General features: G+C 47.0%; 1 protein-coding gene across 1 annotated transcript in view; it reads left to right on the top strand.

Annotated features, from left to right (window-relative positions):
* VPS4B (vacuolar protein sorting 4 homolog B) overlaps positions 1–27,753 on the top strand; it is a 516,916-nt gene that overhangs the window by 338,456 nt on the left and 150,707 nt on the right. Inside the window, exon 7 of the mRNA XM_086965223.1 lies at positions 13,572–13,728. Within this exon, the coding sequence (XP_086821349.1) occupies positions 13,572–13,728 (157 nt within the window). The remainder of the gene's footprint in view (positions 1–13,571; positions 13,729–27,753) is intronic.

Below are 27,753 nucleotides of genomic sequence, written 5' to 3'. Positions count from 1 at the left end.
TTACACTGCGCTCAATGTAACATACACTCCATATACCACTCAGTGCCATATAATTACACTGCACTCAATGAAACATACACTCCAAATACCACTCAGTGCCACATAAGTATATGCTACATAATTACACTGCACTCAATACAACATACACTCCACACAATACCACTCGGTGCCACATAATTACACGCCACATAAATACCCTGCCCTCAATGCAACATACACTCCAAATACCACTCAGTGCCACATAATTACACACCACATAATTACACTCTACTGAATGCTACACTCCACACAATACCACTGGGTGCCACATAATTATATGCTACATAATTATAATGCAACATACACTCCAAGCAATACCACTCAGTGCCACATAATTACACACCACACAATTGGACTCTACTGAATACAACATACACTCCTCATAATACCACGGAGTGCCACATAATTATATGCTACAAAATTACACTGCGTTCAATGCAACATACACTCCAAATACCACTCAGTGTCAAATAATTACACGCCACATAATTACACTGCACTCAATGCAGCATACACTCTAAATACCACTCAGTGCCACAGTTACACGCCACATAATTACACTGCACTCAATGCAACATACACTCCAAATACCACTCAGTTCCACATAATTACACGCCACATAATTACACTGCACTCAATGCAACACACACTCCAACTACCACTCAGTCCCACATAGTTACACGCCACATATTTACACTGCACTCAATGCAACATACACTCCAAAAACCACTCAGTGCCACATAATTACACGCCACATGATTACTCTACTGAATGCATTACACACTCCACACAATTCCACTCAGTGCCACATAATTATATGCTACATAATTACAATGCACTCAATGCAACATACACTCCAAACAATACCACTCAGTGCCACATAGTTACAAGCCACATAATTACACTCTATCTATCGCATCACCACAGCATCACTCAGCACCACCACAGCATCACTCAGGGGCACCACAACACGACTATGTGCTACCACAGCATCACTGAACCCCACAGCGTCATTTGTTGCCACCACAACATCACTCAGCGTCACCACAGCTTCAATCTGTGCAACCATTCAACAACTGGTTCACATATGTTCTCTCAATGTTTCAAGCTTTATTACAAATGAGACAAAAAAATGTTAATATTTCACTTCTGTTTTTGGATTTTGGTCACAATAAAATACACTGAACATAATCTTCACAAAAGTTATTTACAAAAGTTTTAACTATTGCCATTAAAAATTACAATAACTTTTATTTAAGTATTAATTATGAAAAAAATTAAAAGCAATTGTTATTTGTAATATCAATACATGTAAGTCACGTAAATTCAACACATATTGCATTACAAATGCTATAGGTGTCATATTTGCAAAAGTTAAAAGTATTGTCTTTGTAAAGGACAAAGCTATTAATTTCGCTATTTTCAAAACCAACACATAAATAAACAAGCATTTACAATGCAACGGTTTCGCCTTTGGAAAGGTTTGAGCTATTGGCATTGTAAATGACATTTGTATTTATGTGTTGGTTTTGAAAACAGATAAATAAATGGCATTGTCATTTACATTGCCAATAGCTCTAACTTTTCCAAAGGCGAAACCGTTGCATTGTAAAATGCGTGTTTAAATATTGCTGCACATGGGCAGGAGTGACATCTCTATGAAGTAAGCAAAAAAAATACTCTACTTCTCTTTACCCTCCCGTAATGTAACATGAAAAGAAAAAGAAAACTACAAACAAAAAATATGCTTAATCTTGTTGAAAGACACCTTGAGAGATGCAAGGCAAATAATCAGAAACTAAAGCGCAAATGATTCACAATTCATAAATATGGTGCATGATCTTTTTTAGAAGGATGGAGTGAACTTAAATGACATTAGAATCTATATGAATAAAATAAGAGTATTGTGCAGTCTTTAAACTACATTTGCCAGTCACACCACGATTTCATTACTATGTTTAATAAAAAGCAGACATTCTACGGCATCAGTATTTATTTAGCATTTTCCATACTCTTTAAAGGCCTAAAGCACTTTCGTGGGTGGTCGAGTTGCATTGCTTATGTAGCAATTTAACTATACGAAGTTTATCAAGCGCTCAGATTTGCATCGATTTCCCTGGTGCCTGTTTGAAAAAGTGTCAATAGATTGGCTAAAGTAGGACATGTTGATGAGGTAGGTATATTTATGATTATTATTTTTCACACTGGGGCAATCCAAGAGTGAATGTTTGACAAAAAGGGTTTATTTCTAATTCTTAATTGTAAAATTAGATAAGCAGTAACTAACTGCTGAACCAACCTAGACTATTTCATTTAGCTAGTCAGTGTTTGCCAGTAATTCTACCCAATTTCTCTGTGATGCGACTGAATTTAACACTAGAATTTCTTATAAAATGGTCATGCGAAGGACATAATTGCCAAAGTGAATTTTAACCATTAGACGTTAAACGGTAACCTCAATTAAACTGGGATTCGAATCTTGCAAGTAAAAAATAACAGTGCTTCTTTCACCACATTCACCTGCCAGCGCTGGAAAATTATCCATAAGTAAAACATCTTGCTTGGTGTCGTTTTTAAAATGTAAGCAAGGTAAGAAAATAGATTACTAAACTGTTTTCATTAGGGCTGTGTGAGAGGACAAGAAAATTTCATTCTTTCTGCAGCCCTCCAACATCTCTTTAATTGTGGAAGGGAAGACCACTGACAAACAGGTGTCAAAAAGAAGGCAGCATTCCATAAGTGCCGAAAGGATAAAAGTTGCAAACTGAATGATGAACATTTACCCATATGAGATAAGTGCCGAGTGATTTTTTGTTTAGCTAGGTCATCAAAATTGGGAACGAATTTGCCTAAAAAACATTAAAATGCAAAATGGACCTTTCACCACTTGTGTACTATTTGCGGGAAAAGCGCTATACCAGGGGGAGAGAAGAACACTAGAATACAGCTAAACAATTGGTAAAGGCGACCCCACAGCAGAAAACTGAGGAACCAGTAAGAAGAAATAAAATCTAAAACACTGCAAGATTGAAGCATACCTTTAGCTCAGTTTTACAGTGTCGAGTAAAAAAAAGAACCAAAAGGACTTGTTATGTACAAGTTTTGGAGAACTGGAGTTTCAGTCTCGGCAGGGCAGATTTTTTTTTTTTAAGTTGTGAAAAGCAAGCACAAACATGGCAAGTACCAAATGTGCTACATGAACAATAATGAGGTAAAAACCGCTACAACTGTCTAGGATCTGCACCGGTCATGTTTGTAGTAACACTTTGAATGGAGTAGGACTTGTGTTACTCGGATGCCAGAGTTGGGTTATATTACTCTGCGTTTCCGAAGAACCTAGCTGAGTTTCAACTAAGCCACCATTTTACTTCAAAAATAACCTGATACCAAAATGTTCTGACACAGTAAATCTAACACAGTCTCTGTGATAGCTACTCACCTCCTTGGAACAGTCCTTGTGAGAGCAGCAGCAGCAATGAGAGTTCACAATTACAAATATGGGGCACACATCTTTCCTGCTATAATCCATTTGAACAAAGGCCAGATATTGGAAGGAAATGAGAAATTAATCCAACGGGAGAACTCGGACTAGACGTGCCCAAGATCAGAGTGTGCTAGCCGACAGCAGGGCACAGATAAATGCTCACAATAAAGTGAGACAGGAGCATAATTTCAGATTTGCACACGATTTATGCCGGGTCCTGAAATAAATCCGAAGAGCTTGGATTGCATTCAGTCTCTGTCAAAGCTATATTAAATATGAAAGGTAACTCTTCTGAGCCCCTCCCACTCTCTTTTCCACCACTAGGAGGATTATGTGCAAACCGGCCACAAGCCACCATGCAGCCACTGTTCCACCCACCGTCTGCACGAAGGCTCGGCCCAGATGTAAACACAGCAAAGGTTATCACACCCTGCAACCCGCAAGTGGCCAGCCATATACACAAATGTATGGAAACTGATACTATGATATTGTGAGCAAGCAAGGACAGGCGAGCATCCAGACATGCCACCTGCAACCGCGGTTCACAGCTCTTTTGGAGGCGACAGAAGGGTTGTATGGAGCCCTGCAGGAAACGTGAGTTATTAGCATTATTATTTGGGCTGTGAATGCACCCCTGTAACAACTGTTAGTTTGGGGTGGCCACTCCACTTGCGGGTCATATTAAAACCACTGCTTTTCCGACCCATTACACTTAACTTTTAAATTAAACATACCAATAAAAGTAACACTATGCCACAGTTATAATTTAAGTGAACATCCGTAAATGGGAAAATTCATGACCGTATCCAAGGGGCAAAATACTAAAACCTGTTAAATGCAAGATCTTGATATCGGAGGCTTTTCGTTCTAACAAGTCGATCCATTGCTTTTAGTTGATAATTTAGCAAACACCGAAGCAATCCCTGTCAATTTCGATCCAAAAATAAGACGGCTTTGAAAGGAACAGTCTTCGACGCAATCAACATTTTAATTGGGCATTAAAATCATTTCTAAAACAACACAAATTCATGGACTTGTGGTCTGCCGTTGCAAAACTCCATTGCGGGACTCATTTCAGCCCTGAGTGAAAAGAGCAGGTGCTCATTTAAATCAGACCGATCTCACTCACCTGGGCAGCAGAGGGGGCAAGGTGAAAGCAACGCCGATGGAAACATTGACAGAAATGCTTTACTCTGACCTGCTTGCGCACGTGGTTACTGGCACAGACTCAAACAAATCCCTGGGGATTCAGATGATGCGTTCTTCGCCCCCCAAGACCCAGTTTTTTTCAGAACAAACACTCAAGTCACAAAGTACATGTTGCACACCATAGTGTTAGAAAATCACACAGGGGGGAGAAGGGGAGGGGGGAGAAAAGGTGAGGGGGGAGAGAAGGGGAGGGGAGTGGGAGGTGAACAGCTGCACTATTAGAGGAACTAGTATGGCGTATGCCTACATGGGAGGAATTTTACCTTAGTTAGCTATTCAAATCATTTTCCACAGTAGACTGAACGCACAGGCCACGTGGTGCAAGGCTAATGAATTCAGCAACAAAGTCACATTACAAGAATAAAAGGGCCATAAAAATATCCATTATTTCCCAAGAGGTTGTTACAGTGGCGGTAAGAACTGTTTTGCTACTGGTACAGACCATTCCCTTCCAAGAATGTAAACTGCTTCTGGGATTTTAATACAACAAAAAACACACTACTGGTCTCTACGCTCCACCACAATCCCGTCTGAGGGAATGCAGCGCCAATGGACACCATAAGCAATGGGAAAGACACTACAACGGACAGACTTATGAACAAGCGAAAGCACAGCGCGCCCTGTAGGGATTCGGGGGCGTGTTTTTCGCGCTCTCCCCTTCCCATTGGCTGGAAGGTAAAATTCCAGCCAATGGGAAGAGGAGAGGGCGGGACGTAAAAAAAGACACGGAAACGCCCCTGAATCGCGTCAAGGCGGGCCCTGAACTGAGTGACGCTCCTCTCCTCCAATGGCTGGCCAGCATTTACGAGGCCAGCCAATGGAGAAGAGGGGCGTGTTCAGGCCCCCATACTACTAACAAAAGATTTCGGCTCCGCCCACTGCTCACGCAGTGGGACGGTAGCCGAAACCTAAAAATGTCATTTACAATACCAATAGCTCAAACTTTCCTAATGCGAGACCTATTGCATTGCAAATGCTTGTTTATTATGCTTACAATTAAGCATGTGCACTTTATAAACCGTTTTTGCTGCTAGATACTAATCATTGGAGCTCAAGCACTTTACCAAAATCATTTTGCTGCTATAATATTATGTATTAGACGAATATTGTCTGACTGATTATGTTTGGAATTAAATATGGGCACTATTATAAACTTCTAGTTTCTTATCCTCTAGGATCCCAAGTACCTCACTAAAACCCTGTTTGCTGCTAATCCATTGTAGATTTCATACTAAAAGAAGCGATTTTATGGTATTGAACTACTTTGTAACGTTATTATGCTGCTGGTTATACAGTACAGTTTTGTGAATAGATAAATTATCTTTTTACATGGTTCTTGTGTTCACGATCTAGTACTGTATAGCGAATTTTAAATGTGTTAATTAAGTTTTAATTCTGAATGTTTTAGGATAGCATTCGTTTATAAATCTGTATGAATGTATGTCAATATGAATACTCAAGGTTCATGCCCTCTTGCACTTGTACACCACTTGTCCGACTGCTACTGTTAGGTCTATTCAAACGTTTGGATACCAACAAAAGAACGGGCGCACAACCCTAGTGTCAGGGTCCAGTATCCCCAAAATTATATTGCAGTGGTGCTTCTAGAGAAATGATGCGTATCCTACATCACCAACTCCCATGCAGGAGCGACAATATGTACAATAACCTCTGAGCACACTCAAACAGTCTCTCTATATACCACAAACAAGTATCCGGCAAGTGTCTCTCTTTTCTCGAGGCGTGAGATTGGGATTTCAATCTCACAGGTCAATTCCAATAATCAAAAAGTTCCATAGTGTTTTCGGTTAGTGTTGTTTATTTCTTTGTTTATCTTCGTGTCTCCCCAGATGTCCAAAATAAATTACAACAGCCAACACGTGTTTCGTCGTGTACAGTGTAATACCTCGACTTCTTCAGGGCTGTAATTAAATGAACATTAACCATAATCACTATACGTACTTTGTCTGGCTATTCATGAGAGGTGGAAAGGTACCAACCACCTGTCAGTAGAGTAGTAGCCCGTCAAGTGAAGTAGAATATAAGGAGAAAGGAAAAATAGTAATGCCACTCCAGTTCAGTCATTCACCCTGATTATGTGTCCAAGATCATGTCCCATAACCAAGAAGAGAATCATGATTATATTTAAACAGTATTTCACCTTTAAATTATCCAGTCATTTCAGGCATCAAAAGAATACTCCAAAAGTAAATAAAATTGCCAGTCTGTAAAGTAGAAGCCTGAGAATTAATTGTCCATTTATGCAAAAGCTAATCCAACACACTAAAGCAAATTAACCAATAATCCCCGTTCGGTTCCTTGCAGAGATTATCACCACCAAAATTATCAATACCACCACCTATGTCTATTGTTGTAACGGACGGTACAATTACCTGTACTCTTTTCCAAATCTAAAGTCAACAACAGCAGTTCCTGTTCCGTTTTCACATCCTCAATCTGTATTCACAAAAATTAAATATAGTAGGTCATACTGAATAAATTCTGCTGTTAATGAAAATGCTCAATAGGCGCTAAACGCCGCATATCACTTACCCAGTCTTTTTTGCCCGGGTTAATATAAGTTAATCATCCAGAGCTTCTCTTATCAATTCCTCGCACTACATTATCTCAATTGAGATAATACTATAATCTACGTATTGGTGAGATATTTAAATATATTTAAAATGACAGTGAGTGGTGTTTACTTACCCACGGAAATAAGATTGAAGGATTAATGTACAATTTAGTAGTAAGTAATATGTACTACTTGCTCTTGTAGTGCGAGGAATTGATAAGAGAAGCTCTGGATGATTAACTTATATTAACCCGGGCAAAAAAGACTGGGTAAGTGATATGCGGCGTTTAGCGCCTATTGAGCATTTTCATTAACAGCAGAATTTATTCAGTATGACCTACTATATTTAATTTTTGTGAATACAGATTGAGGATGTGAAAACGGAACAGGAACTGCTGTTGTTGACTTTAGATTTGGAAAAGAGTACAGGTAATTGTACCGTCCGTTACAACAATAGACATAGGTGGTGGTATTGATAATTTTGGTGGTGATAATCTCTGCAAGGAACCGAACGGGGATTATTGGTTAATTTGCTTTAGTGTGTTGGATTAGCTTTTGCATAAATGGACAATTAATTCTCAGGCTTCTACTTTACAGACTGGCAATTTTATTTACTTTTGGAGTATTCTTTTGATGCCTGAAATGACTGGATAATTTAAAGGTGAAATACTGTTTAAATATAATCATGATTCTCTTCTTGGTTATGGGACATGATCTTGGACACATAATCAGGGTGAATGACTGAACTGGAGTGGCATTACTATTTTTCCTTTCTCCTTATATTCTACTTCACTTGACGGGCTACTACTCTACTGACAGGTGGTTGGTACCTTTCCACCTCTCATGAATAGCCAGACAAAGTACGTATAGTGATTATGGTTAATGTTCATTTATTTACAGCCCTGAAGAAGTCGAGGTATTACACTGTACACGACGAAACACGTGTTGGCTGTTGTAATTTATTTTGGACATCTGGGGAGACACGAAGATAAACAAAGAAATAAACAACACTAACCGAAAACACTATGGAACTTTTTGATTATTGGAATTGACCTGTGAGATTGAAATCCCAATCTCACGCCTCGAGAAAAGAGAGACACTTGCCGGATACTTGTTTGTGGTATATAGAGAGACTGTTAGGTCTATGTTTATCCGGGTTCTTAGATGTAATGACAATAAGAATTTATGTTGGTAAATTTTCTGGAATGAAACGTGTTTTTAAGATTTATTATTATGTGGAATTCTGCGGAATTCCAAATCATAATAAATAAAATTGAAGAATTGATATGGCTAGAGGTCCACTTCCAATGGAGAGTATTTGCCGCCATCAAGCCATCTTATCTAAAGATGATCTGCAGCAGTTCGAACAAGCTGTGGTCCTATCATATTATACTGCATCTGTTTCTTTCCACTTGCCTACAATCCATCTGGCACACACCAAAACACTATTACTTGCTGTAGCCAGATTGATATCTAAACACAGCTAAATTTGATCGTCTGGCATGGGGGCAAAAATTACTTACATGGTTGCTAAAATTACTTGCATGTTTACCTCTCAAAGCCAGCAGCTTCCTCAGATCTACTTGCAAACTCGTGGGTTAAATTACCTTAACCCCTTCCGTGCTCATGACGAGCTGAACTCGTCATGAGTTGTGCCGCTCACATGCTCATGACGAGCTCAGCTCGTCATGTAACGCGGCTTTTTGAAAAAAGCCGCACAGCGCAAAAATAACCGCCGCACGCATGTCAAGTCAAGTCAAGTCAGAGAATTTATATAGCGCTCTACATACCCAGAGGGTCTCAAGGCGCTTAGGAAGGGGGGGAGGGGGGATTACTTGTCAAATATCCATGTTTTAAGTTGCTTTCTGAATGCTAGATGGTTCTGGGTAAGGCGAAGGTAAGCGGGGAGTGAGTTCCATGTTTTAGCAGCCAGGTATGAGAAGGATCTGCCTCCCATGGTGGTCTTGTTGATGCGAGGTACAGTGGCGAGGGCTTGGCTGGAAGAACGTAGTTGGCGGGAAGGGGTGTAGAAGGACAGTCGTGAGTTGAGGCATTCTGGTCCGATGTCGTAGAGTGATTTGTGTGCGTGGGTTAGCAGTCGGAAAGTGATCCTTTTATTGACGGGTAGCCAGTGGAGGTCTTTAAGGTGACCAGAGATGTGTTCGTTGCGCGGGATGTCAAGTATGATCCTGGCTGAGGCGTTTTGGATTCGTTGGAGTTTCTTCTGGAGTTTAGCGGTAGTGCCTGCGTAGAGGGTGTTTCCGTAGTCCAGTCGGCTCGTGACCAGAGCATGGGTGACTGTTTTCCTTGTTTCGGTGGGGATCCAGCGAAATGTTTTTCTGAGCATGCGAAGAATGTTGAAGCAGGAAGAGGATACGGCGCTGACTTGTCTGTTCATTGAGAGTGAAGAATCCAGGATGACGCCTAGGTTCCGTGCGTGGTCTGTCGGGATGGGTGCTTTTCCGAGGGCTTCTGGCCACCAGGAGTCGTCCCATGCAGAGGGGGATGTACCTAAGATGAGGACTTCAGTTTTGTCTGAGTTCAGTTTCAGACGGCTTTGTTTCATCCATTCGGCAACTTCTTTCATTCCTTCGTGTAGGTTAGTTTTGGCGGTGCTGGGGTCATTGGTGAGAGAAAGGATTAGTTGAGTGTCATCCGCGTAAGAGATGATGTTGAGGTTGTGTTGGCGGGCGATGGCCGCGAGGGGGCTCATGTATACGTTGAAGAGGGTGGGGCTGAGAGAGGATCCTTGTGGTACGCCACAGATGACTTCAGTGGCCTCGGATTTGAATGGTGGGAGGCGGACTCTCTGGGTTCTTCCGGTGAGGAACGAGGTGATCCATTCAAGAGCTTTTCCTTGGATTCCGATGTTATTGAGGCGTTGTAAGAGAGTGCTGTGGCAGACTGTGTCGAATGCTGCAGAGAGGTCGAGGAGGATGAGGGCGACTGTGTCTCCATTGTCCAGTAAAGTTCGAATGTCGTCTGTTGCTGCGATGAGGGCGGTCTCAGTGCTGTGTTTTGCTCGGAAGCCAGATTGTGAGGAGTCGAGGGATTTGTTGGCTTCGAGGAAGGCGGCAAGCTGGTTGTTGACAGCTTTCTCGATGACCTTGGCCGGGAATGGAAGGAGCGATATGGGGCGGTAGTTTTTGAGTTCGGTGGGGTCCGCTGTGGGTTTTTTCAGAAGGGCGGTGAGTTCAGCGTGTTTCCAGTCTTCCGGGAAGGTGGCGGAGTTGAAGGAGCAGTTGATGACGTCTCGGAGGTGCGGTGCTATGACGGAGTCTGCTTTGTTGAAGATGTGGTGAGGACATGGGTCTGTGGGGGATCCTGAGTGGATGGAATTCATCAGGCGGATGGTGTCTTCAGTGGAGATTGGGTTCCAGTCGTTAAGGGTGTTCACGGGGGGAGAATGTTCAGCAAATGGTTGGGTGGGTTGGTCTCCGGGTTGGTTGTCGAAGCTGTTGTGGATGTCTGCAATCTTGTTGTGGAAGAATGAGGCTAGGGAGTCGCAGAGGGCTTGAGAGGGGGTGATGTCGTTGGAGTTGGCCGAGGGATTGGAAAATTCCTTGACGATGTTGAAAAGTTCCTTGCTGTTGTGGGCGTTGTTGTCAAGTCGATCCTTGAATGCTGTTTTCTTGGCCTTTCGGATTAGTTGGTGGTGGGTGCGGGTGGCGTTTTTGAAGGCGTCCTTGGTGCTAGTGGTTGGGTCTTTTTTCCAGGCCTTTTCAAGGGAGCGGCAGAGTTTCTTGGACTTCTTGAGATCATCGTTGAACCATGAGGCCTTTTTGTTGCCAGGTTTGCTTTGACGTTTCTTCAGTGGTGCTAGGGTGTCGGCGGTGTTGGATAACCATAGGGTGAGTTTGGCGGCGGCTTCGTTTGCGTTAGAAGAGTGGGCTGGGGAGTTTAGAAGGAGCGATGCGGAGATTTGATCCGTGGTGATTTTGTTCCAGTTTCTTTGCAGAGTTGGTTGGAGGTGGTTGGTGGGTTTTGGTTTGTTGTAGGTGAAGTGAACGCAACTGTGGTCAGTCCAGAGGAGATCCGTAGTATGGCTGAAGGAGACATGACTGCTGGAGGTGAAGATGGGGTCGAGTGTGTGACCTGCGATGTGGGTGGGGGAGGTGACCAGTTGTTTAAGTCCGAGGTTGGCGAGGTTGTCCAAGAGGGTGGTGGTGTTGCGGTCGTTGATCTTTTCAAGGTGAAAGTTGAGGTCTCCCAGAAGGATGTAGTCTTTGGAGGGGAGCGCGTGAGGGGTGATGAAGTCCGTGATGTCTTCACTGAATTTTGCGCGGGGTCCTGGTGGTCTGTAGAGGAGGGTGCCTCTGAGTGTGGTCTTGGGGTCGATGTGGATCTGGAAGTGAAGGTGTTCGGAGTTAGCGAGGTTGGCGTCAGAGCTGGTTGAGATGCGGATAGATTTCTTATGGACGATAGCGATCCCTCCTCTTGTGTGGTCGGTGCGGTCCTTGCGTGTGATCTTATAGTCTTCAGGAATGGCAATGGTGATGTCTGGGGCGGAGGAAGCGTTCATCCAAGTTTCTGTTAGGAAGGCGACGTCTGGAGAGATGGTGTCTAGTAGATTCCATAGTTCAATGGCGTGTCTGTGGACCGATCGAGTGTTGAGAAGGATGCACTGTAGGTGGTTGGGGTTAGGAATCTGCGTAGTGGTCGTAGCGGAGATGTTGTCGGTGCCGATGAATTTGCAGGAGTAGCAAGAGAAAGGTCCATGGGTGTGTCCAGGAGCGGCTTGGACGCAGTTGGGGGCGCGACCGGGGTTGAGGGCTAGGAGGGTGGCGGCATCGTAGGTAATGCGGGGGGGCTGGGCAGCGCGAGGGGCAGGGGGTCTGGCGCTGGGCGCGGTCCAGGCGCGGACGGGCGTAGACGGGCTTACCTTTGGCGCACCTTCGGCGCGGGTTGGGCGCGGTCGCTGCGCGTGAACGCTGCGCGTTAATGCAGTGGGCATATATGGATGGTGGAGGGGAGGGGCGAGGGCGGCTCAGCTGGGAGGCGGGGCGGGCTCTGGTGACCGTAAACGGAGCACAACAACAACAGCAACAAAATGGAGGGGGGAGCAGAGAAGGGCGCCGGGGGATATCGCGCAATGGACTGCAGGACAGAGGTGAACAATGATATTACAGTGCAGCGAGCGCTGTTAACAGCAGGATCCAAACTAGCAACTTTAACCAAATTAATTTAAATGCAGCGAGCGCTGTGAACAGCAGGACCCAATTGAGCAAATTAATCACAGTTAGGCACAATGCAGCGTGGTGTACAGCGCTGTGAACAGCAGGACTCAAACTAGCAACTTTAACCAAATTAATTTAAATGCAGCGAGCGCTGTGAACAGCAGGACCCAATTGAGCAAATTAATCACAGTTAGGCACAATGCAGCGTGGTGTACAGCGCTGTGAACAGCAGGACTCAAACTAGCAACTTTAACCAAATTAATTTAAATGCAGCGAGCGCTGTGAACAGCAGGACCCAATTGAGCAAATTAATCACAGTTAGGCACAATGCAGCGTGGTGTACAGCGCTGTGAACAGCAGGACTCAAACTAGCAACTTTAACCAAATTAATTTAAATGCAGCGAGCGCTGTGAACAGCAGGACCCAATTGACCAAATTAATCACAGTTAGGCACAATGCAGCGTGGTGTACAATACCGTGTCTCAGCAGAGAGACAGGGGAGCGACCACTCAGCGCAGGAGTTAAGAAGCCAATAAGAAAACTTGGTGTATTTAGAGTGGTATGTAGCAAAAAACGCACTTCACCTGGAATCCGCCCACCTCGTTGATGCAATAAAAAATAACAAAAATCCTGATGCGTTCCTTTTCAGGATTCAATGTATCTGGAGAGATCAGACTGGCTCTCCTTTTCTAAATCTGTGTTTCTTCGTTTAATGCCAGAATAAAAGAACAGCTGCTGAACAAACTCTTCATTACATAATCTATTTGATTGCAGGTGTGGAAATCCTAACCTACCTTACCTTGCATAACTCCTAAACAGTCTTCATAATCAAGTGCCTTTATCTAATGTATCTGCACTTCCAAGAAATGTAACCCCTGATATTGATGTTTTGTCATATATTTGTCTTTTTGATCAGTCACTGTATGATATTGTGCTTGCACACAGTTTCCTTCTCTATGAAACTATGTAATGTCTGTAAAGAACTCTGTCGCATTTAGACTATTTTCTCGCTAAGAATACATTTGCTGTAGCTCAAATGTAATAGTTTCTTAACTTAATTCTGCTCGTTTTATTTTCTCACACCCAGGTAAAAGAACTCCCTGGAGAGGAATTCTTCTGTTTGGCCCACCGGGAACGGGAAAATCATATTTGGCCAAAGCTGTCGCAACAGAGGCCAACAACTCTACATTTTTTTCAATATCCTCTTCAGATCTTGTCTCAAAGTGGCTTGGAGAAAGTGAAAAGTAAGGGTCTCATTCTGTGCATGCATTAGTCATTAACTAAGTAATTTGATATTAGTTTGCTAGGTGCAATTGACTATCCAGTGCTCTGAGTGCTAGCCTACACAATCTGTGTGTCATTTTGGTTAATGGCCCAGATACATTTTAATTATAGAATGTCAGAGAACCATAGGTTTTATAGTAAATTTGCATTAAAATTTAATTTGTGACAATCAAAAGATGAGCTTGCTGGTGTATTTTTTGCACACTGCTGATATGCATCTGTGCCTTGCATATTTGTGAATCCAGTGTTGACCAGCAAGCATTTAATACGAGCATGTTTCTATTCAGAAGTGTCCAATATAAATTGTATTTAAAAACATTTGAATATCCAGATATGTTCAAATCAACAAAATGCATATATGCACACCATAAAATCCCCAATGCTAGAAGTAGTGGGGGTGTGGGGAGTGTGACCTGGGACGAAGGCCAGCAGGACGTAGCTAGTTGAGCTCCTGTTCTGGCCCAGGATTATTCTTGAATATCCGTACCAGTGGCCGCCTGTTAAGTCCTTCCGAAGAACGCCATAACTCAGCACTGTCGTCTGCCCCATTTACGGTCCTTTAGTGCATTTTGTCTGGGGCTTTCGCACCTCTGAGAACAGGCTGTGACTGGCGGCAGCCAGAGGTAATCTAGGGCTACACAGTGGCCTGTTGAATGGGGGGATGAGTGAAGACCCCCGTAGTGTAGTGTGGCGAGCCGCTGAGCTGGTGGGTGCTGGTGGAGAGCTAGGGGGCGAGTGAAAACGGAGCAGTGCAGCAACAACAATTGGCGACACTGTTGGAGATGGCCAATGCTTTCAACACCTGAAGGCGCTGCTAGGCCAGACGCAAGGAGGTCAGCAATGGGTAGAAGATTCCTCATGGGGTATGAGTGAAGCCTGAGCTCTGCAAACCGAGAAGGGTGGAAGATGCACACAGATTGAGGACCCCGCTGGGGGCTGTTGATGGCCCTGGGTGTGGCACTTTGGTGGCTCCAGCTGCGGGTAGACCTGCCCTCTGATGCGCTAAGCCTGTGGTTCCCAAACTGTGCGCCGTTGCTCCCCGTGCGCCGTAATGAGGTGCCAGGGGCGCCGCAGGCACATTGTGGGAAATTGCTACCAACAGCCCTCAGTCGTCCTTCATTCGGCGGGCTCGGCTTGGACAGGAGTGAGACACACTTAACGTGTAACTGTGAGAGTGAGCGCACATAAGAAGGAGAGAGAGAGATGGAAAATAAAAAGACAAAGGCACCAAGAGATAGGTAAGTGTGACAGAGAGGCAACGAGACAGAAAACAGAGAGATTAGGACAAAAATAGGGAGTGTGAGAGAGAAAGTATCAATATGTTATGCTGTGAGACAAGACTTAAAGACATGTTTAAGCATTGTGCTGACTCGTTTCCTGGGACAGAGAAAATCAAGTAAAATCTAAATAACTTCTAAACAATAAATGATAAACAATACATTAAATTGTACAGATACGTAGTTTTGCATACAATGCAGGTCATGAGAACGTGAACCTCAGTTTGGATCCTGATTTAAAATATAAAAGGTAAAAAAAAATATAGAATTGTGGATACCCAGGCGCTGTGAAGGACATGAGCCTGTTTGTTAGAAGAGCGCCTAGCTCTGTCCTGAAAGGGGGGGCGCTGATGGAGGGGTCGTAAATCTGTAGGAAGGGAGGTCCATCGTGCTGGCAATGTCTGGGGGTGGTGGACTCTGTAATTACTGCTAATGGGCCCAGATGAGTGGTCACTCCTAAGGCTTAGGGGTCCCTTAGCCTTCCTTACACGAGGTGATTCTGAACTAACGCAGGTGCAGCTGACCTTTGGTAGGTGACCTCAAACAGATTCTTGAAGTGCTTCTTTTTATGTCCTCTAGAGCTCGGCCCAGGACGAGGCCTATGCCCTGATGCAGCCGCACTCTGCCAGCTCCACTGTTTCATGTAGGCACAATGCGCAACGCGGAACACAAACAGCTTCATATATAGCGCTGTATAAAGCGCCTACTGGTTAAACGTCTTCAGAGGGTGTTTATGAATTTATGGTGATGTGAAAAGCCTCTTGCGCCGTGCTCTTTGTAATTTTACTACGTCATCTGATTTAATGCTCCCTGTTAGATCTGGGGGTCTCTAGTTGGTAGAGGTAAATACCTTAGACCAAGTAGGGACCCTTACTTCTAGTCAGGGTGAAGGAATACACACAGTAGATAACCTCCGCTCTCCCTCTAGGTAGCTTGGCGCGAGCAGGCAGGCTTATCCCCAAGGCAATCTGTATTATAAATGCACTTAACACAACAATAATCCCAAATCAACCACAAACTGAGACCACACAGGTAAGTATACATAAAATATAACTTTATCTAGTTTCAGCAAGGTAAATAAAGCAGTTGCACGATAATCACTTCATTAGGAAAATGTTGCACTTAATTCTTAATGGTTGCACTTGTTAGGAAGTTCTTTAGTAAAAATAGTCTCAAGTCTCTTGTCTCAGTATTAAAAATAATACCTTGGACTCTTCTCACATCAGCTCTTTAAAAATGAGCAAAGTCAAGCAATGCCAGCGTGTAGTTTAACTGTTAAAATCAGCCCCTCACTCTATTTGGCTCACACTACGCAAGCGCGGCTCACCACAAGCTCTGGGTGCACCGTGCCGATGAAATCCGTCGTGTCCCAGCTCCAGGCGCTCTCAGCGCGCCCCACCGTGATTCTCGCGCCTTCGCGCTAGCAAGGTAGGCTTCCCCTTGGTCCCGGCAGCCCTCGGCCCGCTCTCTGGTCTTCGGGGAGTGGCGGAGAGCTGACGCGGTGCTTCAGCGCTGGGACTCCGGCCAGGCACAGAGCGCGGCTCACCAGGAATCCCTCGGCGAGATCAGGTCACTCTTCCCCGGGCCCGGCGGTGATCGTACGGCACTTCGGAGATTCCCTCGGCGAGGACGGGGCCGAACGACTGACTCTGCTTCCGGCTCCTCGCTGGGGTGGCTTCAGGCAAAACTCCTCGGCGGCTTCACGGCTGCGGGCCAATCCGGTCGCGGCCCTTTGGTCGAGCCTCCAGCAGCACCCAGGAGTCAGCCAATGGCAGTGAGGCTCCCGGGACAGACCAGCAATGACGCTCCGCTCCTTCAGCCAATCACGGCACCGTAAAAGCTATGACGCTGCGGCACACGGGCCAACCCCGTCGCGGCATCAGTGAGGGGGCTCGGCTCCGTCAGCCAATGGGAGCGCGGCGGCTCCGATCTTCGCCGCTGCAGCTCCTAAACACCGAGGCAATTTGTAGAGGGTGTTTCTGGCCCCGGGCCGCGACGGTGCTTTGGCGGCAAGAGATTTTCGGGGCCGTAGGTCACGGGAAGACCGCCCTCTCAGTCTTACAACAGGGCTAGAGCAGGATTCACTAGGGAGGCACCACAGACCTCCGACCCTCACGATAAATGTGCCGATGAGCACACCGATCTTCCTCCACGGCCACAGTATCAAGCCACGCTCTCGGAGCAGTCAGAGCCCGATCGTTCTGTAGTTTTTGGCAAAGGTTTTAGGAACCTTTAACCCTGGGTTCCAAACAGGAGGCCAGCTCTTCTCAGGCCCTTGGAGATTCGGTATCAGGAGACACAGCACACAGCAAAGTCTCTTGTAGTTTCAAGCAGGCAGGGTCACAGCATACAGCAAAGTCTCTTTCTTCTCCTCAGCTTTCAGTTGAAACAGCAGAACAGGTCAGCCCTTAAAGCACACAGCAAGGCAATCTTCCTTCAGTTCTCCAGCAGTCCTTCTTCCACCAGAGGTTCCTCTTGATTGTCGAATCTGATTTCATGTTGTCAGGGGTCCTTCTCTTATACCCCAAAAAGTCTTTGAAGTCCTTTGAAGTCTTAGTGCAAGTGGGCCCTGAGCCCGGTCCAAACCAGTTCTGGGTGTTTCTGGGGCTCTGGGGGTTTCCTGGCTTCCTTCTCACTTGCAGTATCAGGGACAGAGGTGACAGTCGCCCAGCGGGGGGTGGAGCCAGCATTGTGGTCAAGCAGGCACAGCCTTTCACTATCAGGTGCTATCTCATACCACTTCCCTAGCAGCAGATGCTGCCTTTCATCCACGGCCTGGGTCAGATAACCCCCTGGGGGCTCTGCAGCCCCTGTCATCCTCAACCCAGACAGTCAATCCACAACCAGTCCCAGGCACACAGAAAGGTTAGACAAGAGAACAGACACTTTCTAAAAGTACTATTCTCAAACACAGAATTTAAAAACCACCTTTCCTAAAAGATGTGTTATTAAATTCTGAGTTCAGGGATATCACTCACTTATGTCCCATCTTGTTCCTATGGGAAGATGGGCTGGTATCCATTGGGACCAGCCTCCCCCATGTTAATCTATGGAGCAAGATAGCCTTGCAGCAGTGAGCACACAAAATGGCTGCTTCTCACTACCAGAGCATGTTACCTGCACTAGTACATGCTCTACCTTACCCATACACTGCACCCTGCCCAGGGGGGTACCTTGAGCCTTCCAGAGGGGTGACTGATGTGCACAGACAGGGAAGGGTTAGGCCCAGCCAGTGGGGACACTGGCCAGGCGGACATGGCAGTCCACTGACTGCACACAGGCCCTGCGCTGGCAGGCCTGAGACACCATTTTAGGGCTACTTATGTGGGTGGCGCAATCTGCGCTGCAGGCCCACTAGTAGCATCTGTCATCACCAGCCCTGGCACACACAGTGCACTTTACTAGGGACTTCATGGTGATACAAATATGCCAATCAGGTATACCCAATCAATATGACAATTTACAGACAGAGGGAGCACTTACACTCTGGCACTGATCAGCAGTGGCAGAGGAGTGTCCAAAGCATCTAAACCAGCAAAACGAAATCCAGCACAGCATCAAAAATATATGAGTCAGAGGCAAAAAGATGAGGGGGGGGGAAACCACGCCAAGAGTGTCAGGTCTAACACGTGTCGCCTCCAGCTGAAAGTGGGGAGAACTACCCAACCTCTTGGGAGTCCTCATCACTAAGGCGGAAGAATCTGGACAGACCATCAGCATTGGCGTGTTCTGTACCAGGGCGGTGCTCCACCATAAAGTCCATCCCCTGTAGGGAAATGGACCACCTCAACAGTTTTGGATTCTCACCCCTCATCTGCATTAACCATCTGAGGGGCCTGTGGTCGGTCTGAACACAGAAGTGAGTCCCAAACAGGTAGGGCCTCAGCTTCTTCAGGGCCCAGACCACAGCGAAAGCTTCCCCTTCAATCGCACTCCAAAGCTTCCCCTTCAATCGCACTCCATCTGTTCCCTGGGGAGTAGCCTCCTACTAATGAAAGCCACTGGTTGGTCTCCACCCTTATCGTTGATCTGTGAGAGTACTGCTCCCACGCCTTGCTCTGAAGCGTCAGTTTGCACAATGAACTCACTTGAAAAGTCAGGCGCCTTAAGCACCGGTGCTGTGCACATGGCAGTTTTGAGGGCGTCAAAAGCAGTTTGACAGGCCTCGGTCCAATTCACTTTCCTGGGCTGATTTCTAGATGTCAGCTCTGTCAAAGGGGCTACTATGGTGCCATAACCTTTGACAAACCGTCTGTAATACCCAGTGAGACCTAAAAAGGCTCTCACCTCAGTCTGGGTCTTGGGGGGTTCCCAAGCCAGAATGGTATCAATCTTCGCCTGTAGGGGCGCCACCTTGCCGCTCCCCACCTGGTGTCCCAAGTACACCACTGATCCCTGCCCTATCTGGCACTTACTGGCCTTGATAGTGAGGCCTGCCTTCTGCAGAGCCTTCAACACTGCGCAGAGGTGTTGCAAGTGTTCCTCCCAAGTGGAGCTGAACACAGCAATGTCATCCAGGTATGCTGCGGTGAATTCCTCCAGCCCTGCTAATACCTGGTTGACCAGTCTCTGGAATGTGGCAGGAGCATTTTTCAACGCAAAGAGCATGACACGAAACTGGAAGTGCCCCTCTGGCGTTGAAAATGCTGATCTTTCCTTGGCCCCCTCAGTTAAGGCTATCTGCCAGTAACCTGAAGTCAAATCAAAGGTGCTCAGGTACTGGGCAGCTCCCAACCGATCCACCAGCTCATCAGCTCTGGGGATGGGGTGCGCGTCAGTCTTGGTGGCCGCATTGAGCCCACGGTAGTCCATGCAGAAACGGAGTTCTGGGGGGCCACCAGGTGTAGCAGCTTTCTTAGGCACTAAGACCACTGGGCTAGCCCAGGGGCTGCTGGAGGGCTCAATTACCCCTAGCGCTAACATCTTGGAAACCTCTTCTTTGATGCTAGCTCTGACCTTGTCAGCCACCCTGTAAAACTTCTGTTTCACAGGCAGAATGTCTCCAGTGTCTAAATCGTGGACGCACCAGTTGGTGACACCTGGGGTCAGGGAGAACAGGGGGGCGAACTGACACAAGACTTGGCGACAGTCCTTCTGCTGCTCTGGGGTCAGGGTGGGTGAGAGTATCACACCATCCACTGACCCATCTTGCTCCTTGGCTGCCAGGTCAGGGAGAGGATCACTATCCTCTTCCCCTCCAGCATCTGTGGCCATGAGCATAGTCACTTCTGACCTCTCAAAGTGGGGTTTGAGGCGGTTTACATGCAACACTATCAGGGGCTGCCTGGGAGTCTTCAGGTTAACCAAGTAGGTAACCTCGCTCTTGCGCTCCACCACCTCATATGGCCCAGACCACTTGTCACGGAGCGCACAAGGCTCCACCGGCGCCATCACCCACACTTTCTGACCAGGTTGGAACTCCAAGAGAGAGGTGTTCTGATCATACCATCTTTTCATTTCCTCCTAGCTAGCCTCCAGGTTCTCTTGAGCGAGCTTCCTGAAGCGCTTGGTCTGGTTGCGGATGGCCAGCACATAGCTGAACACATCCTGAGGGGTTTTCCCACGGGATTTCTCCCACCCCTCCTTCACCAGAGTCAGACAGCAACTCAAAGGGACTGAACCCTAAGGATTTCTGAGGCACCTCCCTGTATGCAAACAGGCATGGTAGCAAGACGTCCCACTTCCGCCTCATGGGCTCCTCTAGGCCCATAATCATGCCCTTCAGGGTGCGGTTGAATCTTTCAAGCAACCCATTTCCTTGAGGATGGTAAGGAGTGGTGAACTTATGTCACTCCACACACCTCCCACAGAGACTTCATGTACCTAGAGATGAAGTTTGTACCCCTGTCAGAAACCACCTCTCTGGGGAACCCCACACGGGAAAAGCTCCCCATTAAGGCACGGCCCACCACAGGGGCTGTGACTGTCCTGAGAGGGACTGCTTCCGGGTACCGGGTGGCATGGTCCACCAAGACCAGGATAAACCTGCTGTCTTGGGGTCCAGGGGCCCCACGATGTCAATGCCCACCCTCTCAAAAGGGGTGCTCACCACAGGAAAGTGTTGGAGGGGTACCACGCACTTCCCTCCGCTCTTGCCACTGGCCTGACAAGTTTGGCAAGACTTACAAAAGGCAGCGACGTGCTTCATCTGGGGCCAGTAGAAGTGGGTGACAAGCCTGTAATAGGTCTTGTCTTGCCCCAGATGTCCTGCGAGAGGCACGTCATGAGCCAGACCCAGTAGGAAGCTCCTGAAGCGCTCGGGTACCACCAGCACACGGGCTGCACCGGGCTCAGCGAACTTAGGCTCACTATAAAGTAAGTCATCCTCCCAGTAGATCAAATGTTCCTTGGACCCCAGGCCTGTTGCCTGGTCTGCAGCCTGCTGCCGCACACCAATGAGGGAAGGGCACTCCTTTTGAGCTTGGCAGAATTCCTCCCTGGAGGGACCACCATCTTGCTGCCACTGGGACAGCTCAGGCAATTCCCCTAGTTCGGCCACCTGTTCCCCTGTAGGTTCCAGGGCATCCCCCTCAGGTTCTGCTTCCTCCTGGACCGTGGGAACAGTGGGGGCTGGTTTCCCACGCCCTCTACCCTTTCCTCTCTTGGCAGGTCCCTGGGCCATTGTTCCAGGCTCCAGTTCTGCTAATCCACCCTTACTGGCTGCCATAACACGCGTGGTGACACAGATCCACGCAGGCAAGCCCAACAATTCCAAGTGAGTCCTGTGCTCTACATCTTTCCATGGAGAGCTCTCCAGGTCATTACCTAATAGACAATCTACAGGCAAGGCATCACTTACAAGAACTTCCAATATACCGGAGACTCCTCCCCATTCAAATGGAACACGTGCCAACTTGCAGAGGCACACTGAACTGTCAGCTGCCACCACAGGACGGAGTACATTGGGAATGATCTGCTCTTCAGACACCCATTGACACCTGACAGATGTCACACTGGCCCCTGTGTCTCTCAGAGCTTCTATCTCTTTTCCATTGATGGTCACCTTCTGCCCATATTTTTTAGTGTTTAAGGGCAGCAAGGTTTCCTGGCCCATCTCTTGGTCTCCTAAAGAGACAAGGGTCATCACTGCTAACCCCTCCTCCCCACTAGAAATCAAATCCCCTCCCAAAGCTACACTGGCTAACGCTGGAGTTGGAGCACCAGTGGGTGCTGGAGGTTTCTTTGGACATTTGGGGGCAATGTGCCCCACCTCCCTACATGAAAAGCAGGTAGGCGGGGGCCTGTTGTCCTGCTTACCCTTATGGGGCCAGGACTTCTTAGACTTGGGGGGTTGAGACACTTTCTCCTGGGAACTATTTTGGGGCCCTTTAGAAGACCTCTTTTGATTACCCGTGTCCCCCCCCACTCTTCTTCTGGGGACCCTGTCCACCTTTGGCTGGGGTACTTACCACCCCCTTGTGGACCCTGGTGCTAGTCCAGCGGTCTGCCTCCTTAGCAAGCTCACTGGGATCAGTTAACTTGCTGTCTAAAAGATGCTGGCGCAGCTCTGGAACACATAGACTACTTAAGTGCTCCCAACTAATCAAGTGACACAACCCCACATAATCAGTAACTTTGCTGCCCTTTATCCAACCTTCTAGTGCACGCGTGTACATACGCACACACTCCACCCAAGTACTTGGTTCAAGCTTCTTGAAGTTCCTAAACTTCTGGCGTTACTGTTCTGGCGTGAACCCATACCTGAGGCATAAAGCCTCCTTCATAGCGGGGTAGGATAAAGTACCTGCTGCTTCTAAGGGTGCCAAGACATCCCTTCCAGAGGCCTCAAAGTGCTTCCACAAACCTGCCCTCCAACTCTTCTCAGGCACTTCATTCATCTTTAGGGCAAGTTCATACGATCTAAACCACACAATAAATATCCTCACCCCTCTGATAATTCTGTACCAGATCCTTTGGTATGTATACTTTACCCGCCTGTACTGGTTGTGCACTGCCACCATTAGGACTGGACCCCACCTGTTGGGCTTTAATGTCCAGCTCCCTCATGCTCACCTCATGAGCCAATTGGAGTTTCTTCTCTTCAAAAGCAAGAGCACTCCTCCTCTCCTCCGCCTTCTTTTCAGTTTCAAGGCGTAGTCTCCTCTCTTCTGCTTGGGCTTTGAGCTTCAAAAGGTCAATCTCATGGGCCCTAGCTCTCTGATTATCCTCCAGCTCCTCTGGAGAAATAACCCTACTGGAGTGGTTGCTGCCAACCTTAGACGCTGACTGCACTGGCAAATCACTGGATATAAAAGCATTCTCCTGTGTGCCTCCCTCTTCAGTAGCTTCTTCTGAGACAACATGTTTGGCCTCCCACCAGGCCCATAGAGATTTCCTAAACTCTTCTTTGTTAGAACTGCCCTTCACTGGGCATCCCAGCTGCTTGCAGAATTGCTTTAGCGGCTCCTGTCTGTAGATGAGCAACTCCTGAATTTCAAATTCAATTTCCGCTACTTCGCTCCCAGCTTTCTGAGACATGATGCTTCCTAACCTTTTTCAAAAAATAGGTTTCACCAAAAAGAAAAAATCCTGTGCAACCTGTGCTGCTAAACTAGACTAGTGATGTACAAGAAATCACTGCAGGTCAAGTGCAATTATTAGTTCAAAATCTGCACCGCTGTCCAACAATGTTAGATCTGGGGGTCTCTAGTTGGTAGAGGTAAGTACCTTAGACCAAGTAGGGACCCTTGCTTCTAGTCAGGGTGAAGGAATACACACAGTAGATAACCTCCGCTCTCCCTCTAGGTAGCTTGGCACGAGCAGGCAGGCTTATCCCCAAGGCAATGTGTATAATAAATGCACTTAACACAACAATAATCCCCAATCCACCACAAACTGAGACCACACAGGTAAGTATATATAAAATATAACTAGCTAGTTTCAGCAAGGTAAATAAAGCAGTTGCACGATAATCACTTCATTAGGAAAATGTTGCACTTAATTCTTAATGGTTGCACTTGTTAGGAAGTTCTTAGTAAAAATAAAAATAGTCTCAAGTCTCTTGTCTCAGTATTAAAAATAATACCTTGGACTCATCTCACATCAGCTCTTTAAAAATGAGCAAAGTCAAGCAATGCCAGCGTGTAGTTTAACTGTTAAAATCAGCCCCTCACTCTATTTGGCTCACACTACGCGAGCGCGGCTCACCACAGGCTCTGGGTGCACCGTGCCGATGAAATCCGTCGTGTCCCAGCTCCAGGCGCTCTCAGCGCACCCCACCGTGATTCTCGCACCTTCGCGCTAGCAAGGTAGGCTTCTCCTTGGTCCCGGCCGGTCCCGGCAGCCCTCCGCCTGCTCTCTGGTCTTCAGGGAGCGGCGGGGAGCTGACGCGGCGCTTCAGCGCTGGGACTCCGGCCAGGGACAGAGCGCGGCTCACCAGGAATCCCTCGGCGAGATCAGGTCACTCTTCCCCGGGCCCGGCGGTGATCGTACGGCACTTCGGAGATTCCCTCGGCGAGGACGGGGTCGAACGGCTGACTCTGCTTCCGGCTCCTCGCTGGGGTGGCTTCAGGCAAAACTCCTCGGCGGCTTCACGGCTGCGGGCCAATCCGGTTGCGGCCCTTTGGTCGAGCCTCCAGCAGCACAGCAGCACCCGGGAGTCAGCCAATGGCAGTGCGGCTCCCGGGACAGACCAGCAATGACGCTCCGCTCCTTCAGCCAATCATGGCACCGTAAAAGCTATGACGCTGCGGCACACGGGCCAACCCCGTCGCGGCGTCAGTGAGGGGCCTCTGCTCCGTCAGCCAATGGGAGCGCGGCGGCTCCGATCTTCGCCGCTGCAGCTCCTAAACACAGGGGCAATTTGTAGAGGGTGTTTCTGGCCCCGGGCCGCGACGGTGCTTTGGAGGCAAGAGATTTTCGGGCCCGTAGGTCACGGGAAGACCGCCCTCTCAGTCTTACAACTGGGCTAGAGCAGGATTCACGAGGAGAGGCACCACAGACCTCCGACCCTCATGATAAATGTGCCGATGAGCACACCGATCTTCCTCCACGGCCACAGTTGCAAGCCACGCTCTCGCAGCAGTCAGAGCCCGATCTTTCTGTAGTTTTTGGCAAAGCTTTTAGGAACCTTTAACCCTGGGTTCCAAACAGGAGGCCAGCTCTTCTCAGGCCCTTGGAGATTCGGTTTCAGGAGACACAGCACACAGCAAAGTCTCTTGTAGTTTCAAGCAGGCAGGGTCACAGCACACAGCAAAGTCCCTTCTCCTCAGCTTTCAGTTGAAACAGCAGAACAGGTCAGCCCTTAAAGCACACAGCAAGGCAGTCTTCCTTCAGTTCTCCAGCAGTCCTTCTTCCAGCAGAGGTTCCACTTGATTGTAGAATCTGATTTTCTGTTGTCAGGGGTCCTTCTCTTATACCCCAAAAAGTCTTTGAAGTATTTTGAAGTCTTTGTGCAAGTGGGCCCTGAACCCGGTCCAAACCAGTTCTGGGTGTTGCTGGGGCTCTGGGGGTTTCCTGGCTTCCTTCTCTCTCGCAGTATCAGGGACAGAGGTGACAGTCGCCCAGCGGGGGGTGGAGCCAGCATTGTGGTCAGGCAGGCACAGCCCTTCACTATCCGGTGCTATCTCCTCCCACTTCCCTGGCAGCAGATGCTGTCTTTCATCCACGGCCTGGCTCAGATAACCCCCTGGGGGCTCTGCAGCCCCTGTCATCCTCAACCCAGACAGTCAATCCACAACCAGTCCCAGGCACACAGAAAGGTTAGACAAGAGAACAGCCACTTTCTAAAAGTACTATTCTCAAACACAGAATTTAACAAGCACTGGCGTTGCCAATAGGTCTCGCATTAAGAAAGTGTGAGCTATTGGTATTGTAAATGACAATTCTTTTTTTAATATGTGTTGGCATTGAAAATATATAACATCCCTTGGCAGCCTCAGGGTGGGTTTACTTAGTGTTAACTTACTTTGGACCGAGCCTGGTGGTTACGTTTACCAGAGGGAAAAAGTCTGACTCATTGTGCAATTACCTTTTTAAGAGAGAGGGGCTTACCCTAGATAAACTGAGACTGGCTGGTCCCAATTTGTCGCACATCATCCCATGCAGGTGACAGCAGTCCATAAATCAGTCTTCTAGGAATTTATCTCATGTCACCGAATTCCAACAAAGCAACAGCTCACATCCCCATCGGTGGTGTAATGCCAGTTTACCTTACTAATAAGGTATCCTGATGAGGTCAAGTACTGTCCGATTGCAAAATAAGTATTGTCCACTTACCAAGAACTGTCATTGGGCTTAACGCCCGCCAATTCCTTACCATTTGTTGGATTTGTTATCACATTCATTTGCTTGTTTCTTGTTCTATAGCTTGTGTAGTCCATATTGTGTTTGTCCCTCCCCTGGAGCAATGCCGCTTTTCTTATGTCGTTTCACTGCTCACTTTTAGAGAACAATTTTGTTTCTTTTTTTCTTAAGCACTCCATGAGAGTGCATGTCTCTTCCAGCTGTCTCCCTCATGTGCTTCTTCCCCTCACGCTGCGTGTTGCGCTTGCCCATGCGCCTCTCCCCCGTACTGTTCTCTCTCTTAAGTGGGTCTCCACCCACCCTCGTTGTTGCCACCTTTCTCATGTGATGCTATTCCCTTCCTCCACCTTCCCCGTTACCCCTTCCTTCTTACTTCAGCTCTAATCAGTAATAAAGTAAAGCACATGTTCTGAGCTCTTAAACCGTGAAACATATGCATGCCTACAAAATGAGATGGGCCATGTCATTGCACCTTTTTCCCCTTTTGTTCATGCTGCATTCCATCACCATTTATGCTTATGCTGTACAGCATACGCAAAAGGCATTGACAGATCCAAAAGGTCTCAAAGGCGAAATCTGTTGGATTTATCAGTGCTTGTTTTCTGTCTGGTTAGTTGTTACAGTTAGCAGCTGTTTGAGCCCTAGAAGAGAGGAGAGTTTTTCCTTCCAACTCACGGATTAATGCAAATGATTTCGTTACATAAATGCAGCCAGCTTGCCTCCCAAAAACCTTCCTACTTTCTGCCCACCATAGTTGTCTTAATCCGGGATAGAAAACTCATGTATCCCAGGTACCCTCCTCCATAATTTGTGAAAGAAATGGTGCCAGTGCCGAAGCTCTGCTCAGACGTCGCCGCCCAGTGCAATTAAACATCGGCATGGTGAATACCAAGGCTGGTGGTCTTTCATCCACAATCAGATAGTCCCAGCCACTTTCCCACTTTTCTGCTCGTTGCTGCGGTTTTGCATTCATTCTCTTTCTCAGTCGTTCTAAATTGTGTTATATGAGTAAATAAGTGCCGGTGCCTCCATCCGACACCCACCGCCTCAAATTAAGCACTGGCTACATTTCTCTGGTGGAGTCAGAGAATGTAGATTATTTCGCTGCTGAGGAATTTACGAAATATGCATCTTGTCATCTCTTGCGAGGGTCTTGGGAGCAGACATTTTTTGTTATTTTTTTGTAAAGCTCTTTAATGCTGTAGATCAGGCGATTACAAGACATTTAAATGCTAAAGGGAGAAAGGTGAACAAATGAAGTACGTGTAGAGTTTACGCAATTTCATGCACAAAGTATTAAAAAAAGCCTGTAATCTGTAAAGTTGTGTTGATGTCTTGAGGTGATGTCTGCCAATGCAGAGTACATGAAGTTGAACCCAGTCTTGTACATTTAGAATGGAATGATTCAAATGCTCATATAACATTTTCCCCTCTTTAGAACATTGTCTCAGGATACAGATTTTA

This window comes from Lissotriton vulgaris, chromosome 4_1 (genome assembly GCF_964263255.1).
Source record: "Lissotriton vulgaris chromosome 4_1, aLisVul1.2, whole genome shotgun sequence".
Taxonomy (NCBI): domain Eukaryota; kingdom Metazoa; phylum Chordata; class Amphibia; order Caudata; family Salamandridae; genus Lissotriton; species Lissotriton vulgaris.
Note: the sequence above shows the minus strand (reverse complement) of the source record. Positions and strands in the feature narration are given on the sequence as shown.